The following is a 23,020-nucleotide window of genomic DNA, read 5'->3' on the forward strand; positions in this document are numbered from 1 at the left end:
AAGGCAACTGTCAGCCAGAATGCTCTGCAGTGGCCGCTGTCCCGCTGAGCCCGTCCGCGTGTGCTGTTGTCTTCCCTTCAGGCCATCACGTCACATTGCATGGTTGGTTACGTGGGATGGCCCAAGGATGGCCCAGGGATGGCCAAGGAGGCCCTGCACCAGAGCATGTGCCCAGTGGATGCCCAGTGGATGCCCAGGGCTCAGGGTCGGACATGTGCCCCTTACCGCTAACTTAGTGTCATCAATCCTTCCACTGATCTCTCAGCTGCTGGTGGGTAGCTGGCGAGCTGGGTCCTGGTCGTCTACTGATATGGAACTGATATGCATAACAAAAGATGTGACACAGTTGATGGCCTTCGGAATGACCTGCTGACCGCACCCAACGGCGCAAATCTCTCGTCCTCATTACAGTCCACGGGCATGCCACTTCTCCTTTGAGACTGGAACCCCCTTGGCGTCCCTCAAGCAATTCGCATCAGATGACTGCTCGACTTGCGGTGAAGGCATAGGATCGTGTTCTGGAGTATAGGCCGGAGAGCCCATCTCATCAATTCTAAGACTGGCTGTACAACATGCGGTGCGAGAGCAAAGTCTCCTCCTTTTACATACACAATACCCGTCACCAAGGTATCGGAGCCACGAAGGGATTGGAACGACAATCGGCCCTTCAAATCGCCCATGGTCCTGCCGGCAATGCTGAGGGATTCCAAAAAGTCTAACAACCAAAGGCCCAATCCATCCAGTCAAATCCAGACAAATCTTCTTCAATAAACAAAACCATTTCCTCGTGACGTCGTAAAATGGCCGTAGATGAAACAGAAAAAAACAAACTCCCAATACCAAAGACTCCTTCTCAAGACGCGGTCGTCAATGCATACCGACGTGCCAACAAGCTCTTCTGCCTGTTGGCGTCTTGCACTTCTCTAGACATATCTGGCTCGAAAGAGACCCAGTCCGAGAGACGTTTCGCTCTCTTTACCGCTGCCATTATCCAAGACTTCCCACATCCGCGGCTTCCACTCTCCGATGATTCCCTTGCCTTCCTTGGCCATCTGCAATCCTCGGCCCATGTCTTGCACCTGCACTGATCCCATCATGTTGATGCTCCCAAACAGGTAGCTGAGCCGTGCATCCTGCAACTTGTCTTTCAATACCTTTGCACACATCATTTTGACTTCGTCGCTGACACCGTCGATAATGGTTGCCATCACGTCGAACGCGAAATCGACCACCTCTTTGGCCTTGGTCTGCTCTTCTTGATTTCCTGGATGCCCTGATGCCAGAGTCATTGCTGGGTGCGTTGCGATGGACGCCAGCCGTACAAGCAGTTGCAGTTGTTCATTCTGGACCTGCTTGGCATTGGGCGCATTGGAGCTTGACAAAATCAGGGTTGGGCGTTGCAAACACACCATTTGCAGCATGTATCTCAAGTAGCTCAAGCCTACTGCTGGAACACAGCCTCCGCCCACATCTGATGTGCTGGCAATCGGGCTGGATGTCATGGACACCATCTGAGAATGGTTTATGCTGGTAGAAGACGCGCTAGGTCCAGACATGCCTGAAGGGGCTGACGTGCCGGAAGCGGCAGGAGTACCCGGAGTGATCTGAATGTTGCTCAAGTACTTAAGATGCTGTGACAGTCTGTCAATCAGGTGCGACATGAAACCGGGGCTAGGGCCGGTGTCTTTCCGGCACACCTGGAACGCCTGCTCGACAATTGAAGACAGCTGCTGAACATCACTGGGGAACACTGCCGAGAGTGGGCTGGTCGCTTTGCCAATTGGTAGTTTTGGAAGTGCATCCAAGAACTCGTTCTCGATATTGTGGCGGACCTGGCTGGCCACGTCAGAGCCAACGATCTGATACAGCTGTGAGAACCGCTGCTCCTGCCCGTGTGTATGAGGCTGATTTTGTAGCGACTGTTTCAATGATTGAGAGAGGACCTCGACCAAGTCAGGTTGATCTGGCGCTGATACTTTTTCGACAGCGGCCGGTGACGTGAGTCGGAATCGTAGTTGGACAAACCGGTGCGAAAAGACGTTGATGGATTCAAGTAAAGCTTGGAGATCAGCCACGTTCAGATCACCATCAGAACATTTCAATGTCCAACTGAGTGACTTAATGAACCATTTTCGGGCGAAATCGGGCAAGGAGGAGTCTGACGTCCAACCGTTGACGAGCACTGCCAGAAGGAGCGAGTCGAAAGATGGCGAAACACCTTGCAATCCGGCTTCGCATAGAATTTCCAAGGCTGTCGACGGGTACCTCTGCGAGTATTCGTACCACCTAATACGAGTCTGATAGGTAGCCCAGTCAAGAGACGTGGAATTGGCAGGGGCGAGAACTTGATACAACAATGAAGCGACTGCTAAATTCTTCCGCGGTCCTGACTTAGAGCTAGCGGTGGCTTCGAAAAGGGTAGCAAAGGTTATGCATCCCGTCGCAATGAGGATTCGAAGAAGCAAAGGCCCAGATTTCAAGTCGAGGCGGGGGGCCAGTCGCGATATCCATTTCTGAATGAGGAGATCTCCTTGGGCCTTACGGCACAATCGTAGCCGACTGAGAAGTTGGCAGAATGATTGTACTGTGTGCGCATCGTCTTCAAACTTCTGTTGTTTTTCAATGCGATCCACCAAAACCGAGAAGAGGCCGTTCATGGTTTGCTCATTCATGTTGGTTTCCGACTGCAGGATGGCTTCAAAATCTTCCACAAATGTAGCACCCGCCTGCTGTAACGATTCGGCAATACCGTCACTATACGGCGAGCAAGCTGCGACCGCACGCCCGCGATCTCCTCGAACCAGGTCCTGTTGCAGCAACCTGACTGCCGGTGCTTTGACGGGAAAAGCAGTACACAGGTCAAGCAGAGTCGAAGTGAGTAGCGGCATCGTCGGTTTCGTAGCTCGCCAATTCATGTAAAGTTGACACATCCTTTTCTGCAGGACTTCAAGAGCTCCAATCGCGGAAAAGGCACTAGCGTGGAAATGAACAGTGGCGACGAGAGATGCCACAAGATCGTCTCGTTGTGATCCTGAAAGAATGCCAACCACATCGGCAAGAACTGCCTCATCTTCCATGCACTCAAGAACGTGGCGGATGACGAAGAATTGTTCCTCATTTAAAACCTTGGACCCAGGCAGTATAGGGGTGCTTTGTGCCGATTGAGCGGCTTCGAGAGCTCTAGTTCGTAGCCACATAGCTATTCTAGTTCGAAGTGTCCATGGCAGTGACGCGAAAGAAGGCTCAAGCAAGGTTGATGGCTCGGACTTGGTGATGAAGCTTGAGTTTGCCAATTTTTGCTCAAGAAAACGTACACATTGTCCGAAAATGGCCTCCTCTGAATTGTGATCGAAACCTGCACGTTCGAGAACCGAATTCCGTAAGTTGACGACGTGATCTTCTGTTCGGTGCAACGACAGATCGAGCAGAAACTGAATCGACCCAGGCTCCTTCGGCAGTGCAACTCCTGCTGTTCGCCCGAAGATAGAATCTGTGTCGATGCGGACTGTTCCTTTTTGTGGAAGGCCCCTCACCATGAGCCATTGGATGTATTTGCTTAGTGGGAAGCAATTAGATCTGGAGAACTGTGCGATTAGATGCCTTAAGCGCTGGGTGTCAGCAGTGGTCTTCCCTTCCCGGAAAGCAGAAAGAAAGTTGAGGATAGGTGTGTCTATATCACGGCCACCTCGTTGCCAGCGCTTGACTAAGCGAGTGACCAGATACACTCGAGTTTTGGATTGTCGAAATCGCGTACATGACCATTCAAGACATGATCGTAGGAGGAGATCGAAGTCTGAACAGGTTCCGGCGAGTTCTTGTTCCAGCAGAGCGAAATTGTATGGGACCCTGGCCGCATCGAGAGTTTCAACAATAGCCTCGTCAGGTGCGCGTACAGACAAGAATTCAGCCTTGTTGAATCCCATAACTCTCTCGTTGATACGGTTGAGTTCCTCGAAAATCTGGCCTTCAAGTCCAATGGTCGTGTCAAGGCAGGATCGAACAACGGGCACACTCTCTGGCCACCGGTCTGGCATCAAGAAAATAGCCGGACATGCAAACAATAGTTCCCGGATTGCAGCACGCAGCTTCTGTCGCAAGGGAGTAATCGTTTGGCCCGGGAGCTTGTCTATAGAGCGGTACTTGTCAATCAATGCTCTGGCAAGTCTCGCGCCTCGCCTGCGGTAGTGACTCAAATCTTGCTTGTATATGTGGATTACCATCAGCCAGAAAGGAGCGTGGCCGACATCCGCCGCAGTGAAGGAGCGCAAAATCCACTCCAAGTAGTGTCCCCGATCCAGTAGGTTCTCCAAGTAGAGACGGGTGATGAGCCGCAATGCATATTGAATGTTTGACTTCCAATCAGGTGAGTTGGCTTGGCCCAGATATGTTTCCAAAAATTGTTCGACATTGACCGTCCATTCGCGAAGCCATTTATTTTCGGCGCCAACTGCCACCGCAGGGGCGGTCCCTTTCCTTTTCAATGTGCGGATCTCATTAGCACACACACACTTGGCGAACCAAATCGCACGACTCAACGGGACCGAGCTTTGCAAGCATTGATCTAAGAGAGTCTGGCCCTTGATGCCCTGGGGGATGGTCCTGCTCAGCCGCCTCAAGGGCACATCTGCGTTGGCCAGATCTGCTATCCACGACTTCCGTTTCGCTTCGGTCAGGGTAACACGAGGAGGTGGTTTGAATGTGGAGGCAGAACTGATCAAGCCATGCTGGCTCTTCTGGTTTAGGACAAGAGAAAAGAGAGTAGACAAACTGTCCACCCCCGATTTGTGTTTGAAGACATTGTAGAGCGAGAACCGCGCGGTGTTGAGTTCCTTTTCAGTAGGGTTTGGAGGTTTGTCAAAATAGCCGTTCTTTACGTTGTTGTCATTCAAGACGTCCTCGGGATGCTTTCCAGTCCAGGGAAAGAATCCGACCGGTTTCTTGGGAACAAATTGAGGCGCTGAGGATGGAATTTGGATCGAGTCAGGAGCATTCGGGACAGGGATATCCACTCGTGATCGATGCGTCGGGGTGGGTTTGTCTGTAACTTTTGCGGCTCGAGTGGTCCTCCAGGGCCGAGGTGGAAGTTCAGGTACATCGTCTTCACTCGAATTTTCCTCCTCCTCCTCGCTCTGTGAATTAGCGGCTGCTGCCCGAATCGCCGAAGGATTGACCCAGCGCCAGTGAACGACCTTGGCATCGACATTGGAATCGGAAACTTTCGCAGGGAGCGAGGGATTGCGGTTGTTGACAATTCGATTCGAGTTAGGGTTGGCTTCGATCTTCCGCCTTTTCGTTGGCCTGTCACCCCCAGCCTCTACAGTCTCTCTTTGCAATGCCGGCACCTTTCTGTCAATGGGTGAAAAGACATGACTGGATGCTCTCCCAACCGGGGGTCGCTTCGAATCAGTTGGGCGTCGCAACAGAGGAGGCCGCGGTTCGGCCGGAGAGATAGATGTCATGACCAGGGCATCTTGACAGGCCAATGTCCAATGCCTAGAGCCCAAACAACCTCAAACGGAGGGCTGACCCAAGAATATACAACTCTTTCTCTAACAAAAATGTTCTCGACGTAGGTGGGTAAGGGAGGAGGTTCGAAGAAGGAGGGCTCAATTAATGCCTCGGAGACTCGACGGGTGAGAAGGACGCAGGCACAGGGCGAACTCGAACAGGCGGCGAAATGCCGATTGGACGTGAGCGTATATACCTATGTGGAATTGTGATGGGGATATTGCAAAGGACAGTTTGTTGTATAAAGAGGTGGGAGGGTTTGGTCCGGAGCAGGAGAATGGGAGAATTAGAGTGAAAGAGCGAGGGATGTGGAAGAGCGTGTGGTCCAGACAGGGTTTGGAGATGAGTGAATGGGAAGATGGGGAAAGGCGGCAGCAGCAAGAAGCAGCAAGAAGCAGTGGTGGTGGTTGTGGTGGTGGTAGCAACCGCAGCCCGGCTGATGAGTGAGGAAGCCTATCGGCAAACCCTGGGGCCACTAGAGGTTGAGAGCCTGCCAACACAGCCAGTCCAGGCACTCCAAGGCCACTTGGTAGCCGGGGTCCAGGTTAGATGACGGGATAAGGAAGTCGTAGGCTCGGGAGTAGGCACATCAAGCACACCCACACTCCCAGGGAGGCGATGCCAGGGCCCCCCGAGGGCTCATGGGCTTTGCTACCTTAACCACTAGGGGAGGGGTTCGCAGCTACCGAGCCACCTGGGTGCCACTGTTTCTCGTATGTGACTTCCTCGGGGCGTGCTCGGGATTGGCACCGGCCTTTGCGCCAGGAACCACAATTTATTTGCACGTAGCTGCAGGTTCCTCGCGGCCTGGATCCTTGTAATCCGAAAAGACAGCAGCTACCTAGTACTGATGGTGCTTTGTACACGAATTGCGCAGATAATCCTCGGGTCCCGGAAGGCAAACAGGCGAGTGGAGGACTGAACGACTCCCTGCCTGCCTAGCTGGGTAACGGCGAGTGTCGATTGCGAGCGCAATTCTTGCGGCTGACTGATCACTTGTGCGAAAGCGCAGATGGGTTGCAGAGGTGGTGGTGAGAGGTATACTCGGTACGGGGGATGGTGTTGATGATCGCTGGCGAGGTTGCCCAATTGGCAGCGGAGAGATGCTAATTACCTAGGTAGTTGGGGTGAGTCTTGTCTCGTCACCATCGTTGGTGTCTCTCATCCTCGTAGTCACCAAAAGGGGGCCGTCTTGCTCGTTCCTGCTCAGCCCGCACTTATCAACGCCGCACTCTGCCGGCCGACAAAACGCCATCATCGCCTAAGGAATATGCATATCGTCACCCCAGGCACCACAGGGGTCATGGATTCATGGATTCATGCCTTACGGCGTATTCCTCTGCTGTAATCCCACCTCCGTTTACGCAACCCGCAGTCCTTTCCGACTGGTCCAAGTCTAGCCCTCGTGGCTCCCCGGCACCTCTCCATCGGAGAGTTGCTCGCAGCAATCATCTCGTATTCACATTCCACATCTGGCTCGGTTCATTCGAAAAGACCCAGTCTATCGGAACCCAAATGGCAGATGGCGGGTAGGAAAGGGCTGGAGCCGATGAGAAAATGACGAATCTTTAACTCCGGGTAAAGCTTGCGGCAGTAAGAGACTCGGAATGGGATGCTTTTCTTCTCACAATTCTCTGACACACAAGTATTTGCCCGTTCTTTTTGTCAACAAGCTCCGCTCTTGTGCACCAGAGGGTATTATTCCGTTGCGACGGTGGGTACCACGGCGATGGCTAGGTAGAGTGTCTTACCTGGGTTCCTTGGAGTGGCAATCCAGCTCGCTTGAGATACTGGGAGATAGGCATGTGGGAGTTGATCCAAGGCAGGGTTTCCGCTCTCATGGGCTCCCAAACCATTCTTATCAAGTTATCTTCCGTCTTCACTTGGGGACGCTTTGTCGTGGGTGGCCTGCCCGGGACCTTCAACTTCCTTTTGCACGATACCGTTCTGCAATCTAGTTGGCCTGCGGACTCGAACAAAACTCTATCTATTGACACGCGCTGACCTCCTTGTTCCATCTCGCTTCGGGCCTCGGGTCACCGCGTCGAGTGTGATCCGAATGCGGGTCGGAGGGAGGGGGAGCCAGTTGTTGAATCCTGGGGTAGGGTACCTAGGTATGGATGGAACCCAGACTATCATCACCTTCTCCCACCCTCCCTGCGGACACAACGGCTGTCATGTCCGGCACCTCTTCTGCTACTTGTACATGTGGATTGAGACAATATGGTGTTATTTCATACTAATAGGTCAGTCGCGAGGCTGCGCTGTGTCGCATCAAGTCGTCCCCAGTAGAGGAAGCATTTCCTCATCCGACGCTCTGCATTCGCTCGCTCCCCTGCTCCGAGGCTTGATACTTCTGGTCCGGTGTCTCTGTAGGTGCTCTTCAGCAGACGCACTCCGTCGCTTGGTGTGCGAACTGATACCAATCATACTTCCATAACGACTCCTTGCTACCCCTGATCCTGAGTCTTCTTCAGACGCATCAAATGAGACCGGATCTGGTAGCTCAGCTGTTCCCTAAACATCTTTGAACCCCATGGTCCACGGAGCCTTCGACTCTCCGCTTCCGTTTGTGTTCGCCCGGCTTCGGAGTGGAGGGAAGAATTCAACGCCGTTGGTGGATGCCCCAGTCAGCGCTCCTCGCTTCAAGTCCACGCCCACGTTCACGTCTGTTGATGAAGAGGGTGCCATCTTGACGTACTTAAAGTTTTTAGAATGAGGTAGACTCCCCGAAACTGGTTCGCGGAAAAGTCGAGCAATTTTGGGATTGGTCCATATGCTTTGCATAGACAACGTGCTGCTGGGTACATAGCTTGGTTTGTTCCTCCAGTCTTCCTGCAGGGAATCCCGTCTTGATTGGGACAGAGCCTTCGACAGTCGTCGCTCCAATGTCTCTGCCCCAATGAGATCCCGATTCTGTACTAGTGACGCTTGTCCATTGGGGCTAGGAAGCTCTCCATCAGAGCTGCTCAAAGAGCAATTCTCATCCCAAATGATCTCATACACCCCATTGTCCGAGACGTAGCGGGTCGAGTATCGACGGACGGGCTCGGCCGCCTGGTTTGGTGCGGAATACGATGGCTGTGGTCCTACCGTGACGACTTCGGTTTGAACAGGTGGAGCAGTGGAGCTGGTCGAAGGGCGCATATCTTGTTTGCTCACATTTGGTGTTGCCCGAGGCTTTTGCGTGACTTGCATTGTCCGATCTGCCTCCGTATCGTCATTGCTAACGCCTTCGTCATGGCCAGTAATTGAATTCAAAAACGTCGACAGCAGTCCGCTGCTATGCCGCGTGAACCTTGGGGGCGGGAACGATGTGAGCGTAGCGTGTCTTCGCGACCTTGCCGTGGTGGCCCGACGAAGCGTTATCATTGCTGGGCTCCGGTTCGAATTAAATCTTCTCGCCGAGGACGGATCAGTTGTACCTGCGTTGACATCGACGGGCACAGGAGTAGCAAGTCCTTGGGTGGACGAGGCTTTGAAAGGAACCGTCCATCGTCGTGTCCTGCGTTGCGGACTCTGAAGAAGCTCGACCGTTCCAAGATCAAATCGGGGTTGGACTGACGGTAGGGAGAGGGTTTTGCGTAGGCTATGCGAGCGACGTCGGATACCAAATCCTCGGTTTCTGCGCTGACGAGCAATTTTTTTATGGCCAGCATTGGCGTGGCGCCCATGTCGATGACTCCGGCTCCTCTTCATGCTCAAACTGATATCATCAGGCTTTTCCGGTTTGAAAGGAATGTCTTTGGCACTCTTGGGGGTCGTGGGAGGGGTCAAGAATTCCTGGCTTCGCAGGCTGTCCGAGGCACTACTGACCGAAGGTAGAGAGCGAAAAGTGACAGGCATTGTGTTGAACTGTCAGCACACCAATGATAATAATAATATGATCTCGCCGTGGATAAGAATGGCCAGCTGAGAGCTTCCGGCAGAGGAGAGTAGCCTCGCAGAGACGTGGGCTTCATGGTTGGAAAAGGGCCATGGTGTAGTCGGCTCCTTCTGCGTGTATTCCTGTCACGAAAGCAAGTCTCGAGATGTCGGTTTCGCTGCAAGCGCGATCGACTAGTAGCTGCCGGAAAGAGGTGTATCTCGCGCTGTCACCCTTCTGGTTGAGCAATGTTCACACTTCGGGTATTGGCATTAGAAATTAGTCATTTCAGAGTCGTTCGAGCGACATATACAAGCAGCGCCCTTCAAGCCAGTCGTCAGTCGTCAGGTCATCCGGCGGGCATCGAAAGCCCCACCGCCTTGAAACACGAGGCCGACTTGTCTTCGCGGCCAATCCAGATATCTCGCCCACACAGGATCTAGCAGGCTAGACACGTCCACGACCAAGCTGTAACCCCAGCCATTTGCCCACCAGTGATGATCCATACACCGGAACATGGCAGCCCAGTGAGCGAATATTGCCAAGGCCATGGGGTTGCTCTGCTTGAGACAATGGATGAAGGACGGTGGTGCCATGATCAGCCAGGAAAAGATATGGCCATCCCATTCGACAACAGAACGACATCTCGAGATGTCGCGTAGAGCCTCCATTTGCTCCAGGAAGAGATTCTTCATTCGGTGAGGGTCTTCCCCCTCCCATAGCGACAATAGTTGAGGATCATCCAGGGCTTTGCGGAGTGTGCTGAAAGTCTCCTCCACCTCTGGCGAATGTGGTGGCAGATCTTCTGAACGAGGATACCGCAGCAGCTCCTCAATCTCACCTTGAAGCCACTTATCAGTCTCTCTAATCACCGCATATATTCCCCGGAGGATCATGATGATTTCGATGAAGTCAGCTGTCGGCGAGTCGAGTGGCAGGGTGATACCTGGGGAAGATTCGCCCGAGCCAAAGTCAAGCTTCACACTGTTCAGGCCCTCGGGTAGTTTTTTGGATGCAAAGGCCCATATCGTGAGAAGAAGGGAGGCAGAGAATAAGGCAATCCCGTTGTCCTGATTGGGTTTGCTGACTGCCGGAATGAATCCAGCCAAGGCGGCATTCTGGTGGGCCAGCGCCACTTTGGAGTACTCAGCATACGCGTCCGACGACTTGAGCAGCAAAGTCGCCTTGTGTAGGGCTGCAGTGGCCATCAAGCCATGTAAGAGATAGTCATGGCGCAAGGCCTCTGCAAAGACCGTATCGCGCCAGACAGCGTGGGTGGCGAGCCTCGAGGACATGGTCATGTACGTCCGTGTAGAGTAATGCTGGATGAGTTCTAGGTCCAGGAGATCAAACCGTTTGTCAAGACTGGCTGGGTCTCCCTCTGTTGCCAGAGGCGATGAGGCTTTTGGAGTTGACAGTGCCGCATGTCGTATCTTCTCGGGGTCCGAATGCGGATGATCAAAGCTCTTGGGAGTCGATGTGTCATGGACGGACGTGTTTCCCGGAGGTGTCGGGAACCCTTCGGAGCCATTCTCGAGGAATGAACAGGGGATTTGTCGCTTCACACAGCGCTGGCACTGGGGACTCGTCTCGTCGCACTGGGGGCACTTTGGTCAGGACCAACAACAGCAGACAACAGACAGAAGAAACATTCTGGTGAGAACGGGCTCCAGCGACGAGTAAGCGAGAAAAGGCCGCTCCCAGCAGCACCAGCAGCACCGCTACTGCACACCGAATTATGGAGCCTCGGGAAAAGGCAAAGAAAGTCCCGTTGAAACGTCAACCCCGGGCAAGCAAACTGACCTTGACTCTCCGCGCTTTACACTGCCGACAGCCGTGATGGGACTTTGTATGCGACCGTCGAGAAGGCATTGTAGAGGCGGCCGGCAGGGGAGTTGGGCTGTGAATCAAAGACGGCGCATAAATCCAGGTCGGCGTTGAGGACGGGGCGAGGAGAGTGAAGCTGACTTGAGTGTATCTTTAGTCTTTTGGAAGAAACGAGCCTCGTATCGGCTGGCGTATTAGCTTGGCACCTCAACGCCTTTTCTGCCTCGTGTTCGGAAACTCGCGGACACTGCGCCAGCCTCATCGTCACCACAACAAGATGCCGCTATAACAGGGAAGGCCTCCCTCGATGATGGTATAAGAACTCGCATGACCCAGTGTTTTTGTGAGGGATATCCATAAGCTCGGCATCAATAACAGGCCGAGGCCCCCCTGGGTGAATTAATGCGGAGAGTGGCGGCGAGGCGGTCATCATTCTGCGGCCGAAAGCGTCGGTGCCTGTTCTGCATGGAGGCTCCTAGTATTACGAGGTACTCGGTACGTACCTACCAATCTCCAGAAGAGGAGTAATCAGAGATGTCATTCTTCTGGCCTTTGGTTCCCATTCGCCGTCACTTGCACATTCGCCATTCTATGTCTATATTGATATATATTCATTCATATACATATGTCAGTCGTCAAGATTTGCTCTCCACTGTCTCGGGCCGCTGCTCGACGGGCTCTGCAACAAAGTCTGGTCTCCTGAATTTCCTCATTGGCTCAAAGAAGAACCCGGGATGGAAAACGGTCAGGAGGACACACGCGATGCCCACCATCCTGGAACGAAAAAGAAGACAGATGTCAGTCTGAGAATTCACTGGTGCCTGGTGTCCGGGAGCGCGCCCAAAACTTACATTCCATCAAGGATGAGGAATTCGGTCTCAACTCTCATCAGAGGGCCTCCCCAGCCTCCTGCCATCTCGGGCAGACTGTTCATCGAACATCTCTTAGTATGTGACTTTCGGCTAAGACAGACAGCATTCAAGGAACGACGTACCGGTAGATGCAACGGATGAATATGGTAGTGAAGGCCACCCCAATGGCAAAGCAGAAGATCCGGAAATTGCGCGATACATTGGGCGAGGACAGATTCTTCTCATACTCGCTCTCCATCGTCATTTGTGACTTGGCCTTCTTTGCGCGCTGGAATCGGAGGTAGTAGTCAATCATGAGAAGCCCACAAACACCCATGGTTGCCACCTGGAATGCAATGCCCGCCACGATCAACGCATTGCCTGCGTGCAGCAATTTGGGGTTCGCGTCGCGGTCGCCTGCACCGGCTGCCACGCCGCCACCAATCGCCTGGAGCACAATCGACCCAAAATCACAACCGATGAAGATCCAGGGATAGAGGCGAGGCTTCAACCTCGAGTTCTCGGCTCCACAGTATATGACCAGATGCTTCAAGGTGACGTATATCCCCGCGGCGAGGAAACTGGGCGCCAGGACCAGGCAGCAGATTTGCGTCTTGAAACCAGCGCCGCTCCAAGGGTTGTGATGCATGATCAACCGCCCGATATATCCCACCGCCTCGCCGAAACAGCCAACGGCGACCACGATCAGGTATGTCCATGTCCGCCTCCACGTGCCGAGCCCCAACTGCAGCAGCAGGCAGAGGCCAAAGAGAGCAATGAAGAATGAGTTCACGCCGAGATTGGGGTAGTAGCCATATGTGGTGGCTTTGAGGGGGCAGTCGGGGCCAATTTCGGTGCAGAATTGACGGGCATGGTGTGTCGCGTTCGAAGGCATGGTGTTGGTCGGGACTCAAGGTGGGCCACAGGCCGCGCCAGAAAGAAAAACAGAAAATACAAGGCTGACTGCTCCAGCAACTCGAAAGACCAAAGAAACACAGAAAAAGAGAAATCTGCGTTTATCCTTGGAGAGAAAAATGGGAGAGAGAAGAAGCAGGAGATCAGTAGCAATAATCGAAGGTTGCGGAGGTACCATACATACCTGTTAAGCGCTGGCCCGCGCCTTCGCCTCCCAGGCGAGATAAATGATGGAATGAACTTGGCCAAAACATGTTGCCGGCCCAATGAAAGAGCAATTGACAAACGTTGCATTCTAGGTAGTTCTCAAAGGCCATAACGGAGTCAACTAACGGAGTACCCAAGGTAGTGTTTTGGTAGGCGGTGGAGCTCGCGAAGGAGCAAGGGATTGCGTTCTGTGGAAGACTTGCCTCTAAGCGAGGCGCGAGGGATCGTAGCGCCAAAGTGGCCCCCTACACGAGGTCACGGGCGGGCTAAGGGGCTCTCTCTAGGCGCGATTTGGCAAAGTATACGCCCCGGATGACGATTCTTCCGGGCCTCACGGGCTTTGGGCCTTCAGGTGCTCGGCTCATTGTTCAATGTTGGCAGTACGGACTACATGATCTCTATCAAGACCAGTCTTCGCCAGCGCATATGGACGAGGGTGTCCCATGGTCAAAGCTGACCTCTGGGAGATTTCATGAGCAGAATGACGGGTCCGATCCAGCTATTTGTTCAATACGAGGAGAACCTGAGATAAGATTGAGCGGCGATGGGCTTTTGTATCATCCGCCCGCTCGCTTTCCGGAGATGTACCTAAGTACCTGTCGGCTGCCTTACATTTTATGTACACACAAATTTTGCGCCAGTTGGTTGGCCTGTCCTCGACTTGCCCTCTAGCTAGCCATTGAAACTGAGATTGTACCCATTGCCTTTCTCTAGAGCCCTCTTCCAAGCTGGTCGTTCACGACACCGAGCGTGCCATTTCTCCACCTTCGGGTACTTTTTAATGTCAATGAAGCCAGCTGCGGTGCACATGTCTACCGGGAAAGAGAGGATGAAGTCTGCCCGGCCAGGCGTGGTGCCCATAAAATAGTCCTGGTCTCCCAATTGATCGTCCATGTACTTAAAGAACGCGTCGAGTTCGGGCCCAGAGTAGCCTCCGCGGAGTTGTTTGTGGACCAGGGATATCAAAGGGCGGACGAAGAAAGGTGTCAACTTGACCGCTACAGTCATGATGACTTCCAAGATCATGGGAGGGCCGATGCTGGCGCCAGCAAGGCTGCACAACTCGTCATCGCGTATCCAGTCATTCTTTTGGCCGTCGCCCTTGAACTTGCCCGTCTTGTCGTATGTATCAATCAAGTATCTCGCAATCACCGGCGATTCCACAATAACTCTCCCGTCGCCTGTCTCCAGTTGTGGTGCCTTGCCCAATGGATGTGTTTCTTTCATCTCGGGAGGAGCTCTCTGTTTGACACGTTCATGAAGCTTGAGGTTATACGGGATTTCGAGCTCTTCGAGCAGCCATAGGATTCTTTGCGATTGCGAGTCCTGCGACCTGTGAGCAGCGGCAAGGAGGACAGCTCGGAGGACCTGACATTTAGATGATGGAGCGTTGGCCGGAGTTCTGCCATGATTGTAATGCAGGATGGAGAACAGCTCTAGACGAGCGGTGGTAAAGCGAGTAATCAGGCGTGGACGTTGACAAGGTCAGTGTGATCTAGCTAGGCCATGTTTAAATGCATTTTGGCGGCGGCAGGCCCTCAGCAGCTGCCTCGGCCCACAACCAACGAGTATAGCCGGGACCAGGAAGCGAGCTGTCCATTGGTCATACAGGCTTCATATGGCGACGGAAGGTTACCTCGACTCGATAATACAGAACGTCTGGTGTTGATCATCATGGAATGGAGCTGGTGAAGCTACCTAGGTATGTATTTCGATACTTCTGAGAACCAACTTGAAGGGTGCAAAGGCTGCGCTTTGTAGGCGGGACATTTCCGTAGCTCCGCATTCCGCGCGCAGGTGCGCAGCGCAGCCATCACCCTAGAAAATGCAAGGTTCACGGAGGTGGACTCGGCTATAAATTGCTGCTTCCACCGGCCCCTAGGCGTCGCGGGCGTATAAATGCTAACGGTCTGATCCCTCCTTGAGGTTTTCAACAGGTGATCAGGTTTATTGCTTGAGCGTCTCGATTATAGGAGGGACGGGAAGGTCTCAAGTGTGGCAAGTCTACTGACAGTATCTCGTGCATAGCCGAGTCGATAGATGCCTTCAAGTCATGCCTATCTCAGCCTGGTGAATTTAAATTACAGCCAACCTTTAGAACGGCCTCGACGTAAATCCAATGTCCACCCAATGTCAATATACCGACACCAAGCTTTCCACATCGCAACCATCAAGTCGATAGTACCCGAGGTTGGTTAGCAAGGGCTTATCATGGAGTCGGTAGAGGTAAACCGTCTCAGATCCCTTATTGGTGTGCTGATATTTGTTCCATGCCGGGATACAGAGAGAATCTCCTTGTTTCCACTCGAATCTCTGGCCACCAATGTCACTGTATCCTGCCCCTGAGATGACATGGTATATGGAAGAAGCCGTCTCACGGACAGCAGGAGAGGAGGCACCTGGGTCTAGGCGTTCGGCACAACCACCAAGGGATTTCGACACTTCAGCATATGAAATCAGTATGAAGAACCCGGACAAGTCAACTACAGACGTCTGCTGGTTACTTACCTGGCGTGCCATCCGATCGCAAATAATCCTGCGAGGCCCACTCTCCGGGCTTGCTATCCAACTTCTGCTGCATGACTTTCCACGGAAAGACCAGAGCTGAATTGCTGGAATCGACGTCCTCGGCTGGGTATCTCGGTTCTTTATAGTGCTCAACGAAATGCACGGGAATATGGATGAAATTTGGGATATCGAGGCCATCGAGCCATATCATGGGCCCAGAGCCGTCTTTACCCTGGTCGTGCCAGTTCCATGGCGGGTTCAGGATAACATCACCACGCTGCATCCAGACTCTTTTACCCTGGATTGCTGTGAATCCACCCTGGCCTTCAATGACGAACCGCATGGCGAAAGCAAGGTGCCTGTGGGCAGGGGCTGTCTCGTTGGGCATGACAAGTTGGAGCCCAGAGGCTATGGTGTCCGTGGTATACGGGGCATCTTGATCTCTCGTCAGTCACGTATGGCGACGATAGTTGCGGTGTCGAGCATACCTCTCGCAGGATTCACGAACATCAATGCCCGACGTTCTGCCTCCTTATCGGTGACGAGCACACCGGCCTCTACCAAGAGGGGTCTGACTTCCTCGTACCGCCAAATGGTCGGCACACACTTCGGATTCGGCTCTCGCGGATTCATTTTGGCCATCTGTGTCCAAAGCGGCTTTGTGTTGACCTTGAGCGCATTTGCAACGAGTTTATCGTGGGATGTGAGGGTTGTTGACATTGCCACAGCGGGTGATATCGTGCTTGAACCCATGATTTCTTTCGTGAGAAGTGACTCGGGTCGTCTTTGGCGGAGATGGAAATATTGGATTTTGCTTTCGTGACGGACTGTGCAGATTAAGTGCCCCTTATTATAGGGACTTCATGGACTGCTTATCGGAGGTGGAAGGCAGGACGGACTTTGGAACGCGTAAGTGAGTCTTCCCGTGGCAATGCTCTCGGGAAGATTTCAGAGGCAGTCTTCCCTTTCATTGTCTCGCCTAGATGTGCCCTTGTTCGAACACGCCTTCTCCCTCAAATCGAGACTGGTGAGGCCAAGATACACCCATACGTTCAACGCAGGACCAACCAAATTCCAGCGTCGGGTAGCCGGGAACGAAATCCTTCCCGCGGGAGTATGCAATAAGCCTCACCAGCCGAACCTTCACGGTGAGTATCTTCACACGATACTATATTCACCTCCAACTGAGTCCACAGACCAATGTCACGATGACTGCCAGCATCGTAGCGAACCGCGGATTGTGCAAGGCCTTCTGTCTTTCCGCGGCTATCATTTCCTCTGAGCCGGAATCAGGCCTGAACGTGGGCATTTGGCCCAATGATCTGAAGTTCTGAAGTCACCAAAGACCTTACCGCCAATATGTTGCCCAGCATGATACGTCAACGCCCAAGTGAGGGAGAATGAATGGAAATGGATATATAACAGCCCTCTTCCCGCCGTGTGCAAGTCTTTTATGAACGCCGTCGAGAACTTCTCACCAAAATTTCAAAGATGGCGCCCAGCTTGATTCACACCACGACTACCGATTCTTACAACTCTGAGGGCACTCTTTCGAACTGCAGAGATGGTGTGATTCCGAGTCCTTCGGCCTTTGATACTGGTTCCACCATTCCTCTCTGGCTTAATGGTGAGCAAGTCGAGCTGTCTGAAACCTTCGATGTGATATCCCCCCAAAATCAGAAAGTTCTATACAAGTGCTCCTCTGCCAGCGAGACAGATGTCGAGAGAGCGGTTGCTTCAGCACAGGAGGCATTCAAGGCCTGGTCCCAGACGAAGCCCAACTTTCGAAGAGACATTTTCTTGCGCGCAGCCGACATCTTTGAGAAGCGAATGCAGGAATTAGGCCACTACAGCCAGACCGAGACTGGGGCGCTGCCGTCCATGTTCTCGCTTGAGCACGGTCTTGCTGCAGATGCATGTAGGAGCGTCGCGGGTCTCATCCAGATCGCTACGGCTTCTTCGGTCCTTAACCCAGCAGAACACGGGAGCAACGCGATCACGGTTAAACAGCCATATGGGGTGGTCTTGGCCATATCTCCTTGGAACGTCCCCAACGTGCTCGCCCTCAGGGCTTGCTTGCAGCCGTTGGCCATGTATGTTTGACTCGACGAATAAAAGTCTTTCCTACCAACCCTCCTCATACTGACAAATAGAACAGGGGTAACACGGTGGTGCACAAAGGGCCCGAATTAGCTCCCGCTACTCACTGGGGCGTTGTCTCCGTTCTCCACGAGGCCGGCCTTCCGGCAGGGTGTTTGAACACCATCTACCACCGTCCGGCCGATGCTGGCAAAATAACCAGCGCGCTCATTGCCCACCCTGCGATCAAGAAGATCAACTTCACCGGCTCGACCTCTGTCGGCGCCATCATCGCCTCACAAGCTGGAAAGTATCTAAAGCCGACCGTGATGGAGCTTGGAGGGAAAGCCCCCTCGATCGTGTGCGAGGACGCCAATATCCCATACGCGGCCCAACAATGCGCCCTAGGCGCCTTGCTTCATGCCGGGCAGATCTGTATGTCCACGGAGAGAATTATCGTCCACGTCCGGATCGCCGACCAGTTCCGGGCCGCCCTCAAGGACACCATCGACGAGATCTTCACCGAGAAGGGCATCGGGGCTCCCCGACTGGTATCTCTCCCGGCAGTCAACAAGACGAACGCCCTGGTCGCCGATGCTCTCTCAAAGGGCGCTACAGCTCTCTGTGGCGGCCCGGCCGCGAATACCGCCAACAACGACGTCGTCACCGACCGTGCCGTTGACACAAAACTGGCGCCCACTGTGCTTCAAGACGTGGCACCGGGAATGGATATCTACTACACCGAATCCTTCGGGCCGACCGTGTCTCTCTATGTCGTCGACTCGGACGACGAAGCCATCAGACTGGCAAACGACACGCAACATGGCCTCTCGAGCGCTGTCTTCACAGAAGACTTAAGGAGAGGGTTGGGTATCGCTAAGAAGATCGAGACCGGAGCCGTGCATATCAATTCTATGACAGTCCACGACGAACCGGCCTTGCCTCATGGGGGAGTGAAAGCCAGCGGTTGGGGTCGATTCAATGGCCTGCAGGGCCTCGAGGAGTGGGTCTTCACCCAGGTCGTGACCTGGAAGGATAGAGACTATTATGCGGGCAAGAACATTGCATCATATATGAAATGGTGATGGCTACAAAGGACTCAGGGGAGAGGGACTCGAGGCCCGGTCACCGACCAAGCAGCCACTATTTGAGTGGATAGGGAGCGGATCAGTGTGAGGGTCTTCTGGTTGCACAGCACAGCGACGTCCTTGTGTTTCTTGATTTCCAACTCCTGTCAATTTCTTCTGATGACCAACTCCTGCATCCCATTCGCCGTCACGACAAACACGTTTTGTCATCTCTCCAGCCTCAAAAACTGCCCGTCATTCGACCGACATGCCCACATATCTGCCATTCTGCAGTGAGTCCTCGAGACTGCTGGACGGCATTGGATGAAACTCTAGCTGAGAATTAGGTCCAAACACGTCAGAAAACCAGTCGAGCTCGCTCCACGGCTGATCCATTCCCTCGTCCAACGTAGCAAATGGATCATCTTGAGCAAAATCCAGGAAAGGGACATTGCAAGCCTCGCTGCTGACGACCACGCCAGCCTCATGTGGGATGTGCACACCATCGATCTGCGGAAGCTGCGCCGCCCCAGATACGGCGGCAGCAACGGTGAATGATTCAGATGTGTCCTCTTCTCTGCCATCGTCTCCGGCATCGCTTCGTACCAAAGCCATGCAGGTCTGTCGGTGCGCCAACAGCGCAAGTTCGATTTTCTTTGCCGTGACCGAGCCCGCTCCCACTCTTGCTGTGGCCTCGATAGCCCGCTGAAGGTGGACGATCTTTCCATGATTTGCATGCTCATGACACTCGGTCTTTTCAAAGGATATCTCCGCCTTGGGCGTGGTAGTATGCAAGAGAATGCAGCAGAAAATGACCAAGGCCGCGTTGTATGCTGGAGAAAGATATTGTCAGCAGAATTAGACACAATCCAGTTTAAGAGTATGGCTTACTGTAGTAGGCGGTAAACCACCAGGTGCCCAGCAGGCCAGGTTGCCGACTTGCATTGCAGACAATGTCAATCACCTCCACTGCAGATCGTTCACATATGTCTATGCTGACGTTGGCAAACTCGTGGAGGAAATCTCCATGTGCTTCGGGGGAGGGTCCTTCATGAGCGCCAAAGGGGTATCTTTGGCGCAGACACGCCGAAAGAATGGGTCGATGAAGGAGAATGCGGGTATTAAGGTACCGAAGGGTAAGAATGACACTGAGGCGGTCGAAGACTGGTGCAAATGCCGGTGACGGAGAATCCGAACCCGTTGCTTTGATTTCCAAGGGCAGCTGTTGTAATTGGGGAGGCAGGTTTTGTTTCCATACCTCGAGCTTATGTTCGAGATGGCTGATTGTCCCAAGCAAGGCTGGAACGGATTGTTGAACATCGGCATCGACGTTAGAGCCGTAAAGCTTCTTAATGATATCGCCCAGTACGTCATACAGTTGGCTGCAGGCCAATGTTAGCGGATTCGAGTGTGGAAGAATGCACCATAGATCCAATCCCTACATTGTTGCAATGAAGAGGCAGACTGTATTTGGAGTAGCAGACTGACCCGACGCCGTTGAGGCAGGTCCCCTGCTCACTGCATCGAGGCCAATATCAACAGGTAGATCCAATTGGAGGAGTTCGTCAGATATCGTGCACGGGCGACCCAAGGTCATGCTTAGCATTCTAGCGGGTGAGACGTCCTAAGTAACTGATGATGTCCTCTGATAGCGTCAGAGCTTACCTGTCCAGGATCACACAACCGAACCATGTCCTTTTCCGTAACTCGCATTCCAGTGGCTTTAAATGCGTGTACGTATGTGTCCAGTGCAATCCCAATTGTATAGCAGCACGAACGGCAAGTCCGTGCAAATGCCAAGCTTCATCAGGCCTTTGGGTACCTTGACAGTATTGTGCGATCAGCAGGAGACATTGGACTAGAACCAGTCAGCAAGGAGTCGATAGGTTGGTTTCATTCGCTGCAACGAAGAGAACTGAGTGCGAAATGGGTGGAGACACTGGGATCTTCAGAATAGGCAGCACCAACGAAACTCACCGGCTTTCAAGTCTGCTGATTTCATCGTGATGTGGACCGCGAGAGCTTCCGCCTTCTCGATAAATACTTCAGCTGTCTCTTCATCCCTTCCTGCTATCCCATCGTGCGTGGTGCTGGCACAAGTGCCGAGAGCAAAGATGACATTGAGGAGGCAAAGCCACGATTGACTGACTGCGGCAGAGCCTTCCATTTTGGCGGTACAGTAGACTCTGAGGCACTCGCTTTCATGGACGACTGGAAATAGCATCCCAATGTTGGAGAAGAAGAGTCTGATCAGATGTCGTGCATGGGAATCGGAAGGCAGAAGGTGGGAATCCAAACGTTGCTGATTTGCTGAGCGCAACTTTGACACCGTATTAACTGGAGTGGCATCCGAGGAGATATACGTACGGTAGAGGGCGTTTCCTGATAGTGAAGTCTTTCCCAGTGCGTGCAGCGCGGCCGCAGTAGCGTCGAATACTTGACGGAGAAATGCTATGTTTGAAGACGGCCCGAGGACCATAGAATTCATGGTCTTTGGACTAGTAACTGTGGCCATACCGTCGACCGTGTCCTCGTCTCCGTTCTGCTCTAGAGAGTTGCTTGTACTGCAGACTGGGCTGCGTGACTCTTGATGTCTTGATCTGGGTTCTTGCTGCCCATCGAGAGGATTGTTTGGTTCCCGGTCGTGCTTGCTCAACACCGCGTGCTGCATAGGATGCTGGTTTTGCACAAAGTCGCGCACCGTGTCTTCGAGGGCGCGCAGTCTCCTGCGGTAGTTTGCCTGCTTTTTGGGAGGCTTGATCTGTTTCCGAGGCAGGCGTTCATAGACACACTGCACGCCAAGTTCGCTGCATTGACGGCAAGACGGTTCACCGCCATTGCAGCGAGATTTCCGACCTCGACACGAAGTACATGCCACTGCTATTCGTGTTCGCTTTTTCGCTTGAAGGGTGGTGGACTGCATCGTGGGCGATAGAAGCAGGAACCGCTCTTGAAAATCAGGAATCCGTGGAGGCGAGCTTCCAAAGTGTCATCACCCTGGTCCGACAATGATGATAATGAAGCCAACGCCTAGCTTTTTGACTTGTAAGAGTGTTGAAAGATGTCGACCCTGACATCTGCGTCTTTCAAGAAGCCGAACCATGAGGGAGGAGGTAGAAGTGGGGAAGGACACCGCGTCCCATAACCTAAGTACCTACACAGAGCCAACTAAAACATAAGGCCCGAATCCATAAGGACGATGACACTTGATTCCCCCGGAGCCCCAGATACAGAATTGCTCGTCATCCATCTGGGGCAGCCGGACCTTGAACACTCCGGGACCAGCCTAGGCCCAGGCAGGCAACAGGAAATTGAGAGACCGACTCCATCGATGAGACCTTACTGAAGCCGTACCGAGTACTGGATGAACAGCCACGTATTTCCTGACGCCCGGAACTCGCACGGGTGATATTGACCAGGCGAAGAGTGGAGCACCTACGTCGTGATATTACCTATCTAGGTAACACCAATAACTTTGGATGAAACATATTGAGGCTAGAGCGTGTCGCCGGTCGTGCGTTGAACGTGCTTCACTGCGAGGTGCTGTATAAGCAGGAGAGAGAGGAAGGGGAAATCGAATGTTTGCACAGCCTGTCTCGAGATCAATCGCATTTCACTGGCGTCGTTGCTGTACTTGTCAGCAATATGGGTAGTCAACTCCCTGAACCCTGTCTCATAAAGACTGCTGATCTGCCACGAAGCTTAGGTCTATTGTATGTGTCATTCACCCCTGAGGTGCAGATCGACACCCCAGGGCTGACCAAGCCTTGTCATTTGATCGCTCGACCTTTACGTCGAATTCTTCCTCATAACGAACGAAACGAACCGGGACATGTCTCGTAATGAAGTTCAACATCTTTGCGCCATCTTGCGCTCGATTGCTTATCAAAGAGAAACTGCAGTTGTCAAAGGCAAATGGACCTACCCCTGCCGCCCAAGGTTGGGTGACTCCATATCAATTCCATTCTTTTGATATTCCCTCTTGGCTCAGCTCGTCTGAAAGAATCATTGTTATGTGCACCTATTAGGGCGGCGAAGGGAGGGCGCCCGTGCTGACAGCAAGCTCGCGTCAGGTGTCTTCATTGTAGACTGTGGATGGCAATGGTCGACTCTGAACCATGCACTATGGTACGACTGTTGGTTCCTTGCTGTCTTTGTGTCAGCACCTTCTGCGAGCGCGACAGACAGTCGTC

General features: G+C 53.1%; 8 protein-coding genes across 8 annotated transcripts; 1 reads left to right on the forward strand and 7 right to left on the reverse strand.

Moving 5' to 3' along the window:
- Positions 1 to 923: 923 nt before the first annotated feature.
- Positions 924 to 5,459, reverse strand: Z520_03349 (uncharacterized protein; the record flags this gene model as incomplete). The annotated part of the gene is made up of 1 exon (XM_016773860.1): positions 924 to 5,459. The coding sequence occupies one exon, from the start codon at positions 5,457 to 5,459 to the stop codon at positions 924 to 926; it is 4,536 nt and encodes a 1,511-aa protein (XP_016634806.1).
- A 2,566-nt stretch (positions 5,460 to 8,025) lies between these two features.
- Z520_03350 (uncharacterized protein) lies at positions 8,026 to 9,354 on the reverse strand (the record flags this gene model as incomplete). The annotated part of the gene is made up of 1 exon (XM_016773861.1): positions 8,026 to 9,354. The coding sequence occupies one exon, from the start codon at positions 9,352 to 9,354 to the stop codon at positions 8,026 to 8,028; it is 1,329 nt and encodes a 442-aa protein (XP_016634807.1).
- A 363-nt stretch (positions 9,355 to 9,717) lies between these two features.
- Positions 9,718 to 11,245, reverse strand: Z520_03351 (uncharacterized protein; the record flags this gene model as incomplete). Its single annotated transcript, XM_016773862.1, has 2 exons — positions 9,718 to 10,971; positions 11,177 to 11,245. The coding sequence occupies 2 exons, from the start codon at positions 11,243 to 11,245 to the stop codon at positions 9,718 to 9,720; spliced, it is 1,323 nt and encodes a 440-aa protein (XP_016634808.1).
- A 590-nt stretch (positions 11,246 to 11,835) lies between these two features.
- On the reverse strand, positions 11,836 to 12,946 carry Z520_03352 (uncharacterized protein; the record flags this gene model as incomplete). The annotated part of the gene is made up of 3 exons (XM_016773863.1): positions 11,836 to 11,974; positions 12,052 to 12,126; positions 12,195 to 12,946. The coding sequence occupies 3 exons, from the start codon at positions 12,944 to 12,946 to the stop codon at positions 11,836 to 11,838; spliced, it is 966 nt and encodes a 321-aa protein (XP_016634809.1).
- An 899-nt stretch (positions 12,947 to 13,845) lies between these two features.
- Positions 13,846 to 14,582, reverse strand: Z520_03353 (uncharacterized protein; the record flags this gene model as incomplete). Its single annotated transcript, XM_016773864.1, has 2 exons — positions 13,846 to 14,499; positions 14,547 to 14,582. The coding sequence occupies 2 exons, from the start codon at positions 14,580 to 14,582 to the stop codon at positions 13,846 to 13,848; spliced, it is 690 nt and encodes a 229-aa protein (XP_016634810.1).
- A 724-nt stretch (positions 14,583 to 15,306) lies between these two features.
- Z520_03354 (uncharacterized protein) lies at positions 15,307 to 16,434 on the reverse strand (the record flags this gene model as incomplete). Its single annotated transcript, XM_016773865.1, has 3 exons — positions 15,307 to 15,656; positions 15,682 to 16,122; positions 16,170 to 16,434. The coding sequence occupies 3 exons, from the start codon at positions 16,432 to 16,434 to the stop codon at positions 15,307 to 15,309; spliced, it is 1,056 nt and encodes a 351-aa protein (XP_016634811.1).
- A 738-nt stretch (positions 16,435 to 17,172) lies between these two features.
- Positions 17,173 to 18,845, forward strand: Z520_03355 (uncharacterized protein; the record flags this gene model as incomplete). Its single annotated transcript, XM_016773866.1, has 2 exons — positions 17,173 to 17,774; positions 17,840 to 18,845. The coding sequence occupies 2 exons, from the start codon at positions 17,173 to 17,175 to the stop codon at positions 18,843 to 18,845; spliced, it is 1,608 nt and encodes a 535-aa protein (XP_016634812.1).
- A 237-nt stretch (positions 18,846 to 19,082) lies between these two features.
- Z520_03356 (uncharacterized protein) lies at positions 19,083 to 21,750 on the reverse strand (the record flags this gene model as incomplete). Its single annotated transcript, XM_016773867.1, has 5 exons — positions 19,083 to 19,660; positions 19,719 to 20,209; positions 20,270 to 20,434; positions 20,493 to 20,685; positions 20,805 to 21,750. The coding sequence occupies 5 exons, from the start codon at positions 21,748 to 21,750 to the stop codon at positions 19,083 to 19,085; spliced, it is 2,373 nt and encodes a 790-aa protein (XP_016634813.1).
- Between the last annotated feature and the right edge of the window lie 1,270 nt (positions 21,751 to 23,020).

The sequence above is a fragment of the Fonsecaea multimorphosa genome, assembly GCF_000836435.1.
Source record: "Fonsecaea multimorphosa CBS 102226 unplaced genomic scaffold supercont1.5, whole genome shotgun sequence".
Classification (NCBI taxonomy): Eukaryota; Fungi; Ascomycota; class Eurotiomycetes; order Chaetothyriales; family Herpotrichiellaceae; genus Fonsecaea; species Fonsecaea multimorphosa.